Genomic DNA, 12,498 nt, shown 5'->3' on the forward strand with positions numbered 1-12,498 from the left:
GGCTGGAAAAAGCAGCATCAGGGTTGTTTGTAGCTTTACAGTTGGGAAATCAGAAAAAGCCATGTTACAGCTCCTGGCAGAACCACCAGTGTTGGTGTCATGAAGAGTTTTCTACATGTTACAGGTAGAAAAAGCCCACTATAGAAATGATTATTGCTGCATTGCTCATTCTGCAGGGCATACCTTAATTCTGCATTTGTTGTGTATTTTGTAGCCAAAAAAACCCCAAACTACTCTTATTTTCTTCTAGATTTCCCAAGTAATAAGCTATTGCTCATTTCACGTCTGACTGCTGTTATGATTTGGAGCTAGCGATTGTGTTGTGTGTTGCTCTTCCTGTTCAGGTTGGTGATGAGGTTGAGTTCTCTGGCAAATCTTATTTGGCTGTTGAATCAGTGCAGGATCTAAGATCTACCAAATAGCTTTGCTTTAGTGAAGTTGCTTTGCTCAATCAAATTACTGAAGATCTTGTAGAAGGGATGGAAAATGACATCCCCGTTCTTCCACCTCCACAGTATCCTGATAGTTTATAGTCACCAAGTACATGTACTTAGTGGCATGTCAAGTACAAAAAGGCAGATGTTGATATGTAATCAGGATATAACTGTGCCAAGTGCTATTCTGCTGTGCATGGCAGGACTTCAGATAAACTGCTGCTGTAACAAGTGCTTTTGTTGATGTTATGCATGTGGAACACACAGATTAGTCTTAGACGCAGTGGTAGACAAAATAATAGTACCAGCTTTTGTCTTTTGAACAAAACAAGCTTCAAGAAAGAGGAGTAGGTTCTTATTGATAAACCTGAGTTGTTAGTGCTCTAACTTGGCGAGAACAGCGTTCTATCACACCTCTTGGGGAGATCATAGTAGTAGCAATGCATTGTAACAAAGCAGCTCATTCAGTTAGCTGTTCCTTCAGTACCAAAACCAGCAGACCATAAAAACCAGACAACTTCCCTGCCTTCCTGCTGCTGAGCCTTGCGTGCAGGAACCTGGTTTTGGGGACCGCAGCTAATCCACAGAACCCAAGAAGGGTGCCATGGAGTGCACCTCACCTTGGTACTGCAAGTGTGTTTCTTAGCAAGTAGAAGATGATTAAATGGGGATGTGTTCTGAATCATGGGGTTTTCTGCTGTCACTCTAAACCAGGTATGTTTCTCCTGAAAACTAACAGGCTGGAAGAGGCATCCAAAGCATTCTGGGCCTGCTGGTAGAGCTGCATCCGTTTGCATCTGCAGTATCTGGGTTTATTTTTGCTAGCTACACGTGTTCTAAGCATTTGTAGGTTAGAGTCTGACCTTCAGCTGAGGTGTTTTAGGATTTAGCCTAAAAACTGAACATGAAACTCTGAAAACTGCCTGTACTGTTCTTAAGGAGATAGTGTGCAAGTTGCATGGCTATAGAAATGCCCTGGGTGCAAACCTTGCTCCATGCACTACAACAGCTGTTTGGCTGATGGCTGAGAGGATGCTTCTCCACTGGGGCAACGGCTACAAGAGAGGCTTAAAACCCCAAAAATGTCAATTACACCTTGTTCAAGCTGATCAAAAGCCATGAGATTAGCATGGCATGGGAGTTAGTGGAGTAGTAGGGTTAATTGTGTTGTTTCATGCACAATGAAATGAAAGCAGAAAACAGTGACTGCCAAGGTCATGTCATCCTGGGAGTTTATGTAGATCCCGAGGAATGGTCTCCATCTCGTGCTGGGTCTGTGTCCTGGAGACATTGTTCACCAAGCAAACACCATGCGCGGAGGTGACCGATGTTCTCTGCCTTGCTGAGTTTTCATTTACTAACCAGTTTGCTTCCATGGAAGTGTCCTGACTTCTCCTGGATGTATGTGCACAGCCATGGATTCAGTTTCTTTCACTTTCCAGGAATGTTCTCCATACGCTGCACATCTCTACGATGCAGAAAACCCTCGGACACCTCTGAGGAACCTCCCAGGGCTTTGTTTTGACTACTGCTCCGAGTTTCATTTCAACTGCCACTCTGCCATCAGCCTGCTGACCAGCGACAGGCACATCCAGGAATGCTGCAAGACAAACAAGACGTGCTTTTGCAGCTTCCTTCACCTCCACGATGAGGACTACTGCTTCCCCAACGTGCTGAAGAACACAGCCCTCAACCACAACCTGGGCTCGGTGGTGGAGGACCACAAAGGCTGCCTCCAGCTCTGTCTGACAGAGGTTGCCAACGGCCTGAGGAACCCAGTGCTCATGGTGCATGCGAATGACCATACTCACCGCATGTTCATAGCGGAGCAGGTTGGAGTCATCTGGGTTTATCTACCTGATGGCAGTCGGCTGGAGGAGCCCTTTCTGGATATTAGAAGTCTAGTGCTGGCTACACCATGGCTAGGGGATGAGAGGGGCTTTCTAGGGATGGCTTTCCACCCCAAGTACAAGGACAATGGCAAGTTTTATATCTATTACTCGTACATGGATAAGAACCGAGTGGAAAAGATCAGGATCAGTGAACTGAAGGTTTTGGCATCTGATGCCAACAAAGCTGATCCACACTCAGAAAGGTAAAGTTCATGTTGAATGCTGCTGCATGCCACCAGGAGAAAGTATTTGTCCCCGGCCCTGTCCTTCCCCCTTCCAGAACCTGTACATTCCAGGTTGGAACAGGCCAGGCTGGATGGAGTCTTGGGTGACACGGTCTAGTGTGAGGTGTCCCTTCCCATGGTGGGGGGAGGGGGTGGAACTGGATGATCTTAAGGTCTTTTCCAACCCAAACCAGTCTGTGAATCCCAGTTCCCCTGGTTCAGGTGTGTGACTGGCCTGCACGAAGCTACCAGAGACAGGTTGGCTCAAGGTCACACAGCAAACTAGAAATGAAACTGCAAAGAGGATCGGATCTAGGATTCCAGGTTGTCTTCTCTCCCCATCTTGGACCTTTCCTTCTAAAGAGCAGTAATGGCCCTAAGCCTGTTGTGGAATTAACATCTGCTTTAAAAGTCTTTTGTACAGTAAGAGAACAAGGATGCTTCACTACAAATAAAGGTACTATACATCCATTTAATCTGACATGTGCACCTACCCTTTATCCCCACTAAGAAGCTAATCTACAGTTATGGAGAAGAATTTGTTAATAAGAGACTTATTTTCTCTCAAGTTTCACAATCACCACAAGATGGTTCTGAAGCCCCTCAACTTCACCAACTGCTGCTCATGTAGGAAAGTAGAACCCCCCTGCTGCAATCTATACAGCTGGGAAGTCTTGCTTTCTTCTGTAGAAGCAGCAATGCAGTGTTTCTGCAGCCTACCTGAATGTTCAGTCCTTCCCAGTAGCTACATCTGGACTTATTTCTCCCTCTTTTTTTAAGGAATCTCTTGGAGCTTGAGGAACCAGCTGCAAATCATAATGGTGGCCAGCTGCTCTTTGGTGTGGATGGCTACATGTATCTGTTCACAGGGGATGGAGGGAAAGCTGGAGACCCTTTTGGAACATTTGGGAATGCTCAGAACAAGTAAGCAGGAAGGCAGGTGAAAGCTTTGAGCTTGTTCACTGAGATGCAAGATTTTGGAACTGAGACAATGTGGAAGAGTAAGAGAGCTTCCTGGAAGTGCTTGTGCATCTGCCAGTCTGGTCAGAGCAGTAGTGCAATAATTAACATTCTACATGTTGAAAGCTGGGGGAATCCAAGATGTCAGAGCAGCTTCCAGTGTCTGAAAGGGGCTACGAGGATACTGGAGAGGGACTCTTCATCAGGGACTGTAGTGATAGAACAAGGGGTGATGGGTTCAAACTGGAACAGGGGAAGTTCAGGTTAGATCTAAGGAAGAAGTTCTTTACTGTGAGGATGCTGAGGCACTGGAATGGGTTGCCCAGAGAAGTTGTGAATGCTCCATCCCTGGCAGTGTTCAAGGCCAGACTGGACAGAGCCTTGGGTGACGTAGTCTAGTGTGAGGTGTCCCTGCCCATGGCAGGGGGGTGGAACTGGATGGTCTTAAGGTCCTTTCCAACCCAAACCATTCTGTAATGTTGAGAGGAGAGAGTCTTCTGGGACTTGAGCAGTTCCAAGACATACCAGCCAGTCAAACACACACCAGCCAGTGGCAGGTTTATTTTGGAGACAGAACTTTTCCTTTGGAAAGGGGGAATTGCGTTTTCAGCTGGCTGTCATGCTGTGATTTCTTTATCTGTCATTCTCTTTAGGAGTACTTTGTTGGGGAAAGTCCTGAGGATTGATGTGGATGGAAGAAGCCCCGATGGAAAACATTATCGCATCCCTCCTGATAACCCATTTGTGTCTGATCCCAAGGCCCACCCTGAGGTTTATGCATATGGGGTCAGGAACATGTGGCGCTGTGCAGTTGACAGAGGGGACCCTGTCACCAAGAAGGGAAGAGGGAGGATATTCTGTGGGGATGTTGGGCAGAACAGGTTTGAAGAAGTCGACATCATTGTTAAAGGAGGGAACTACGGCTGGAGAGCAAAGGAAGGATTTGAATGCTATGACACAAAGCTTTGCCACAATTCTTCTTTGGGTAAGGAAGAAGTGTCTCATAGAAGATTACTTGATTATACATATGTATTTAGTGGGCTATAGCACTAGTTTTCCAGTGAAGCTGAATAATCCAGAGTTCTGTGTTAAATGGAGACTGTTACGGAATCATTGGGTCTTCTCTGTCCTGCAGTAAACTACTGTATTCCCACTGAAATGTAACTAGAATCATAGAACACCAGTTGGAAGGGACCTCAAGGATCATCTGGTCCAACCTTTCTGGACAAAGCATGACCTAGACTAGATGTCCCAGCACCCTGTCCAGCCAAATCTTAAACGTGTCCAGTGTTGGGGAATCCACCGCTTCCCTGGGGATACTGTTTGTGCGTCTGTACTGGCCCTTGTAGTAATGTTTGTGCTTGTCAATGTCATTGACCAATTGCTTTTTGATGCTAGATTTATATCCATAAATTTTCTCATTTCTTCTTCCTCTGTGTTTAACAGATGACATTCTTCCAATATTTGCATATGGCCGCAGTGTGGGGAAGTCAGTTACTGGAGGTTATGTGTACAGAGGATGTGAATCACCCAACTTGAATGGCCTTTACATCTTTGGTGATTTCATGAACGGGTGAGACTGTCTTCTCTGCATTTCCCATTCTGGACCCACATTTGCCTTACCTGGGCAAATAAGGATATTGGAGCATCCCAAAACCTTCTGAGCTGGAGTAGATGAGATTTGCAGATGTCTATGTATTAAGTGCTCTGTTTGACTGTTAAAACAACATGTTGGTTGGAATCCAAACTTCACAGAGTTATAGACTGGTTTGGGTTGGAAGGGACCTTAAAGCTCATCTAGTTCCAACCCCCTGCCACGGGCAGGGCCACCTTCCACTAGAGCAGGTTGCTCCAAGCCCCTGTGTCCAACCTGGCCTTGAACACTGCCAGGGATGGGGCAGCCACAGCTTCTCTGGGCACCCTGTGCCAGCACCTCAGCACCCTCACAGGGAAGAATTTCATTATATCTAACCTGAACTTCCTTTGTTTAAGTTTAAACCCCTTGTCCTATCGCTACTGTCCCTGATGAAGAGTCCCTCTCCCTCCAATTTAGAGTTCTTAGGATAGATTTGCTTTTGTTCGTGTCTCATTTTCCAAAAGACAACCATTAAAGCCAATCACCCCACCTTTTTTCAGTAATAATTTTGACAGGAACTAATCTTGATAATGGAAACATAAACCACAGGGTTTTATTTTTCATCTAGTCGACTTATGGCTTTACAGGAAGATGAGAAGAGAAATAAGTGGCAGAAGCAAGATATCTGCATTGGCAGCACAAGAACTTGTGCTTTCCCTGGAATGATCAGGTCTTACAGCAAATTCATCATCTCATTTGCTGAGGATGAAGCAGGTAGGTATTGTGCGGGCCATACCTTTACTGGAAACTACTGTCAGTTGTTATTGTAGGGCAAATGTGTAAGATTATGTTGTTCCTCACATGTATTTGAGAGGAGGCAAGGCAGAACAGGTTGGTGTCCAGCTGGCATAGCTTGGTATGTGGTCCAGAGAGGTCTCCTGCCCTGTGAGACTATTGCAGATAGGCTTGATGGAGAGCTCAGCAGACAGGTCCTCATGTGAACTTGCAGTCTGAGCACTCCACGTCCTTTTAGGAGTCTGAACTCCTGTTTCAGCCTTTCCCTGTCCTTTTGCTGTTGTTTGTTTGTGCTATTTCATTAATGAAAAGGCTATATCAATGCAGTTTATTCTTTAAGTGTAACAGCTCATCCTCACTTGAGTTCTTACAGCTTATTTGAAGTTCCCCTACTTGATTACTATAAATTCCTCAGTCTTACAACAGCAGCACTTCACACCGTGGATTGTTGACCAAGGCTTTTTTGGGGGGAATGAGGAAAACCACTCATTTTAAACTGTAGTGGAAATGTCTCATTACACAGGATTATTGCTGTGGTCATGACGACCAGATCTCTCACCAAGGTGAAAGTACCAAAGCATACTTGGGTCACTTTTGTACAGTCTCCTGACAGAGAGCTGTGTAATACAGAATGTGGCTGCAAGGGTTTTGAGAACACGTGCTTTAGTGAGCTCTGATGCTTCAGGATTCAGCAGAAAAGAGGTTTGAATGTAATGACCACCTGGCCAGCATATCGCATCAAAGATGCAGGGAGACACAGGCTTCTTTGTGAAATGTGTATGAGTTTTACCTGTTCTAACAACACGTGGAGTGGGTGCATGTTAAATGTCTCTTCTACTGGTTGCTCTTTTAGAAACCACTTTGGTGTTGTCGTGTAGCTTGAAAGACAACAACTGTTCTGCCTCTCTTGCAATCCACTGTAGTTTGCCTGGATACTGTTATAGTGGGTGCTGGAGGGAAGACATGAGGAATAGTTGCTCTCCTTAGCAACCATACAAGAATAAGAAGTTTCTGTCTTCTATGGATTAGCCAAGTTGGCTCTTGTTGGATGCTTTTTTGGACAACTACAAGATAGCTAATATTTGATGTGTGATCTTCCCCTCTGTTTGTAGCTTCTGGCTGCTGCTTTGGTACAAACAAGTTGTTGAAAGTACATATTTATACAGAGAAAAGTAACCTTTTGGAGGGCTGCTGACATGAGGTAATGGAGGTCCTGCTCAGGCACTGTGCTTGATTGAGAACTGCTGGTTCTGTGGGGAACCCTGCTGCAGCCAAGACATCTTTTGGTGCCCCTGGGAATCCACTTGCGTAGGCCAGAGAGAGACCAAATCCCACTTTCTGGAAGTAAGACATGACTGATGGAGTGACTGACGGAGCTTTCTGATTTTCTGACCATGTGAATTAGTGAAGAGCCAGGAAAGAGGGAAATGGAGAACTCTGAGGTTCAGTTTTCTGTTTTCACTTTCATTTAGGTGAGCTGTATTTTCTGTCTACTTCTTATCCCAGTGCCTATGCACCACACGGATCACTCTACAAGTTTATTGATCCTGCAAGGTTAGTAAAGATGTTTTTCCATGCTACATTCTTCTATAATCACCATACATTCTCTAGCTACTGCAGTAGAAAGAATGCCAAGTGCTACTGATAAATGATCTGAGCTCCACACCCAGTCCTTGATTTTTTGCTCATCCACCATACACCTAGTGCAAGTTCAGTCAGTTTTAGTGAATTATTCCTCACTCATCATATCTGTGTACCCAGAAACAGACAGAATTCAGATAACTTAAAGGTCTGGGACAATAAGGATGCAAATAGCATCTCCCTGCTCACCTCTCCAAGGTATAGCACAGTGCTGTTTTAAAAATGATTGATAACTCTGTATCATTCAGGGTGATGATGGCAAATACGTGATGCACTTTTATACACATATATAAATTGCAGTCCACACTTTAGTTTTCTGGTGAACCCTAGTGCTTTATGCAGTGTTCAAATAATAACTGGAGCCTGAACCAGAGTTCTTCCAAGCAAAATGTTTTCTTTCCCCATTAAGCAGCTATCCCTGCTAAGGTCTGGTTTTCCAATAATAAGCATATTTATGTAAGTTTTTACCCTCCCCAAGTTTTTGGGTCTTGCTAAAAAGCATTAAATGAGTTTCAAATTGCCCTGTAGATACAGTACTAATGTGTCTGTGCTGTTGCTGACACCTCAGACACTAACAAAATGAGGAAAACCAGTTCTGTTTTCTTGGGAAGTTAAATCCAAAGCTACCTATTGAACTCAGGCCCCGTACCAAGGTGATGGGAATAGGAGATTGGGTCTTTTCCTTGCTGCAACTACTTGAGGAGACTCTTGCCTTTAACAGCTTATTGTCTGCCAGGAAGCTTTTGAACTGCACTTACTGTGGCTGGCCAAAAGGAGTATTTTCAACTAACAAACAAAATTATGATCTCAGGCATCGTCTGTGTCACAACAAAGAATGACCAAACAAAACAAGAAACCCCAAACCCTCTGCAGTCCCTCTGCCACTCCTCAATGCATTGTGACGACTATTGCTGTTTTAAATCCTCTTCTCTTTTCCTACTGTAGAGGGGGAAATGCAGCTTTCTGAGTCACAAGCAGCCTGCAGGAGCCTTTCCTGGAGCCTGCCTGCCTGAGGTCTGGTGTGCAGCATTGCACCATGTCGCAATGACTCCTGCCAGGACTGCGATGGCTCCGCTGCTCGGAGGGGCTTTGTGGCAAGAAGTCAGTTCTTCCCTGTGCTTTTGGAGCTTCATTTCCTTCACTTCCAGAGCAGAAGCAGGCATTTCTTCCCTTGGCTCTTTGGAATTTATTTACCTTAGCCTGGATGCTGCTTTGCTCAGCTCGGCCCTTTTGTGTTTGCCGAAGCCCTTTGCAAGCTCATCCAGGGTGTGCAAAGCGCTGACTGCTACTCTGGAGGCTGAGCTTGCTTGGCCCAGGAGCAAGGTCCTAACACCTCCACATCCAGGGTTGTACTCTGGCCTCCTCCCGATTGTGTTACAAGCAGAGATTTTTCCTTTCTCCTTTGCATATTAATACTGTTTATAGGATTCTTCCATTCTGCCTCACTGTAAGCACTGGCTGGGATAACCATCTCCTCTGATGGGTGCCAGCCCAGGCGCTCCCTCTGCTTCCAGCCCACACTTCAGGAAGCACCAAATCCCTTTTGTGAGGAGTGAAGAGGCGTTGAAGTCCTTTAAAAGTTAGGGAAGAGAGAGGGGGACATTCCACCCTGCCCAAACAGCACAAACAATGCTAATAACCCTGCTTTCGTAACCTTTTTAATTGAAATGGTGTGGAGGAAGCACTTGGCTGTTGCTCCTGCCTGAAGGAGAATGCTAATCACAAGAAAATGTGATGCCTTAAGTCTTTACTCTGTGCTGTCAAGCATGCCAAATTGGAAGAGCCTTTTCCTATTTGTCCTAGAGCAGCTCCCTAGGGGGGAGCACAAAAAAGCACAGGTCTGTTTGTTACTCTTCTTTGTACCCCTCTTCCTGTCATTTAATGTGTGACAGCTTTACCTCAGGGAAAATGTGCTGCTTTTTGGGTGCTTTTGTACTGTGGGAAGTTGTCAGGGAATGGCAGAAAAGGAACATGGATACACTTTCTTTGCAGTTGTTGCTTCTTCCCTTTTACCTGTTCCTTGTGTTTCTCACTGCTCTTGCTGCAGCACTATGTTGTGTCCAAAGCAGTGCCCTTCGAAGGCCACATTATCCTTCATGGGGCTGTGTGGGAATGTTCTGCTGCACGTGTAGAGATCCTCATGCTGCACCCTGAGCGAGCAGAAGGCGCTGCCACTGACAAGCCTTATGGGCAGGAATGAGACCCCTGCACTTCAAGGTGGGATGCATGAGCCAGTATTGGTGAGGACAACCCAAAGTGATTAATAGTCTTGAATTCAACCAAGGCATCCACCAGTTTTCTAGCAACAGCATTGTGCTGTGCCTGCAGCAGTAGGACATGTAGCTGAGCGCACCTAATCAGGACCTTTGAATTCAGTGGCAGGCAGTCCAGCATCCTCCACACAAACCAACCAGCTATCCCTGCTGGATAAAGTCAGTCCAGACTGCCTGATGGCAGAAAGCTGGCCACAAGGGTGGTGAAAGAGAAGGTGCAGCCTTCCAGCTGCTGTAGCTGATCAGACAGGGATTTATGGCTTGCAGCCCTGAGTTGGGCTCTTGAATTTCATCTTATGTTGCAGTCCAGGTGCCTAAAATGCCTTCATGCCTCTTCCAGCAGAGGGAAAGGACAACAGGGGATTTATATGTGCTCTGGAATAAACAAACTTCCTTAATAATCCCTGATATCTGCATATGGCTTTCTGTTTTTGAAGGAGAGCTCCACCAGGGAAGTGTAAATCCAAGCCCATTCCAGTGAAAACAAAGAGTAAACGGATACCGTTTGTTCCACGTGCAAGTAAGTTGCTAGGCTTTAATTTTACTGAGAAGCAAAACACAGAACCATCATGTGACTGAGATCTTTAGCAGCCTTAAACACTAAAGCACTGAGCAGGAGTAATGTTGAAGTTAGGTTATCACATTTAATGTGTGCTTCCATCATTGACTCTATGCTGTGCCTTTTCTTAATCCCAGTCTCTGGTTATCTTTTTTTCCCCCAAGGTATTGCCAAATGTGTGTTAACGGGCACACAAGGGAACCGATGGCTTTGATTCAGGCATTGGATTTGGTCTGGGAAGTTTTGAGTGCCCGTCCCTGGCTCTGTGATAAGCTCCTTGAGTCAACTGATCTCTTCTCTGTACATCTAGGGGACTAAATCATCCTTTTTCCTGGCCTTTTTCTGTCTGATGTCTCATACAGCTAGAGCAGGGGTTACCTCTTATTATGGAGTAGAGACAGCATTTCGCAAGTTGAAGTTACCATGCCTGGGATTTCCAGCTATTAGTGTAGCATGACAAATGCATATTGTGCAGTGTGCCAAAGAAGCATGTGAGGCTTTGTCCTATTCTGTCTGCATTTATTTTCCTTAAATACACATTAATCACTCATAAAATTAAACAAATTTTTGTTTATCCAAGAAACCCATGGCTCTGTTGATGGAAGAGGTTTATACAGTGTGTATTTGTTCTTTCAGAATGTCAGCTATTTCTCCTAACTGTAGCTCTAATGAGGTTTTCCTGCAGTAGTAGCTCTGAACTAGCCTTTTGCCTTGAAGCATGGGCATGCTGAACCATGTTAATTACTTTCCTCAGAGACTGTTCTTGAGCTGCTTAATGAACCTTCAACAACCAAGCCTCTGAAGAAGTCTTCTACCCCCACTGCAGCCACCCCAGCAGCTGCTTCTCAGAAAGGTAAAAAGACCCCATCCACCAAAATAAAAGCATCAAAAGCAAACCCAGCTCCATCTGGTAAAAAGAGACAGAAAATCAAAGCTGAGGCTAAGCCTCACAAGCCAAAGCAGGAGGAGAAGGTCGCGCGCATTTATAGAACCACACCAGCACCACCGTGGCCAAAAAAGAAGAGCTCTCACCTAACCAGAACGAAGAAGCTTCTTCCAAAGAAAGCAGCATTAGCGAAGGAAAAAGGGAGACGAGGAGGAAGGGCAGGTTAAGCAGCAGCTCTTGAAGCTCAGTGGTGTCACAATGAAAGCAAGTCACTTCTAAGATGGAGAGACAAATGTTTTGAGTAGTGACCAAATAGAAGAGAATCACCTGACTTGTGCTGGTGCCCGGGGGTGGCTCCATCCACATCAGTGTTAGCAGTCCTGACGTATGTCTTATTAAACCTCAACAGCAGCAGCCTCCCACTTTGCAAATCCTGCTCCGATGTCCTCTTCTCATGTCAGTAGTTACGAGTCTGTGGTGGACATTCACTGGTAGGATTTGGCTGTGTATGACTGCCTAATAAATCCATCTGCTTCCAACTTTCAGGATTTGCATCTTTTTATCTGAGAATACAAAATAAGCATGTCAGTGGCCTCACCTTCTTTTTGTGTCCTTTAACTGAAGTGCAGTGAAGAGTGTATTTTAAGAGTAGGTGTCTTTCAGACAATGAAATTACCATTCTTTTAAGCAATGTTTTTTCCAAGGTATGGGTAACGTGTAGGTTGCAAAGGATGCTGGAAAGCATCTCTTGACCTGCAACTGAGGGATGGGTGCAGCCTCTTTTCCCTGGGAGTAGTGTGGGTTTGGAGTTGAGCTGGAGGGGGTGCTCCTTCATATGCTGTGCTGCTGCATGGAGAATTGGGGAGCGAGGACCAAGGGGTTGCATTATCCACACTGGAAGCGAGGCAGCAACAAACCTCAAATGTTCTTTTCCGGAGAGGCGTGTTTCTTTGTACAGCAGGGCCCGGCTTGGCTTCCTAACGTTGGGCACAAGACGTCCGTTTGCCGCGCGCGTTTTGTAACGTCCGGGAACGTTTGTCTCCTACCGCCACCCTCCGGACGCAGCGTTTTGGCACGCAAAAAGCAGCAGCCTCCTACCGCAGCTGAGGTTTTCAGCCAGCGGGGAAGGGTCCCCGGCTGCCCGCTGTCTCCTCCTCTTTAACCATCACGCTGCTTCTGGGCAGGAAAAGGAGAAAAAAAGAGGGGAAAAAAAGGCGGAAAAACTCAAGAGGCCCCAGCGAGGATCGAACTCGCGACC

At 45.7% G+C, this 12,498-nt stretch overlaps 1 protein-coding gene across 1 annotated transcript in view; it reads left to right on the forward strand.

The window, feature by feature from the left end:
* Positions 1–11,467, forward strand: part of HHIPL2 (HHIP-like 2) — a 12,741-nt gene extending 1,274 nt beyond the window's left edge. The window contains exons 2-9 of the mRNA XM_010013681.1: positions 1,877–2,529; positions 3,331–3,474; positions 4,164–4,495; positions 4,957–5,083; positions 5,715–5,860; positions 7,354–7,435; positions 10,233–10,315; positions 11,109–11,467. Coding sequence (XP_010011983.1) covers positions 1,877–2,529; positions 3,331–3,474; positions 4,164–4,495; positions 4,957–5,083; positions 5,715–5,860; positions 7,354–7,435; positions 10,233–10,315; positions 11,109–11,467 — 1,926 coding nt within the window. The remainder of the gene's footprint in view (positions 1–1,876; positions 2,530–3,330; positions 3,475–4,163; positions 4,496–4,956; positions 5,084–5,714; positions 5,861–7,353; positions 7,436–10,232; positions 10,316–11,108) is intronic.
* The last annotated feature ends 1,031 nt before the right edge of the window (positions 11,468–12,498 follow it).

The sequence above is a fragment of the Nestor notabilis genome, unplaced genomic scaffold, assembly GCF_000696875.1.
Source record: "Nestor notabilis isolate BGI_N333 unplaced genomic scaffold, ASM69687v1 scaffold4284, whole genome shotgun sequence".
Lineage (NCBI taxonomy): Eukaryota > Metazoa > Chordata > Aves > Psittaciformes > Psittacidae > Nestor > Nestor notabilis.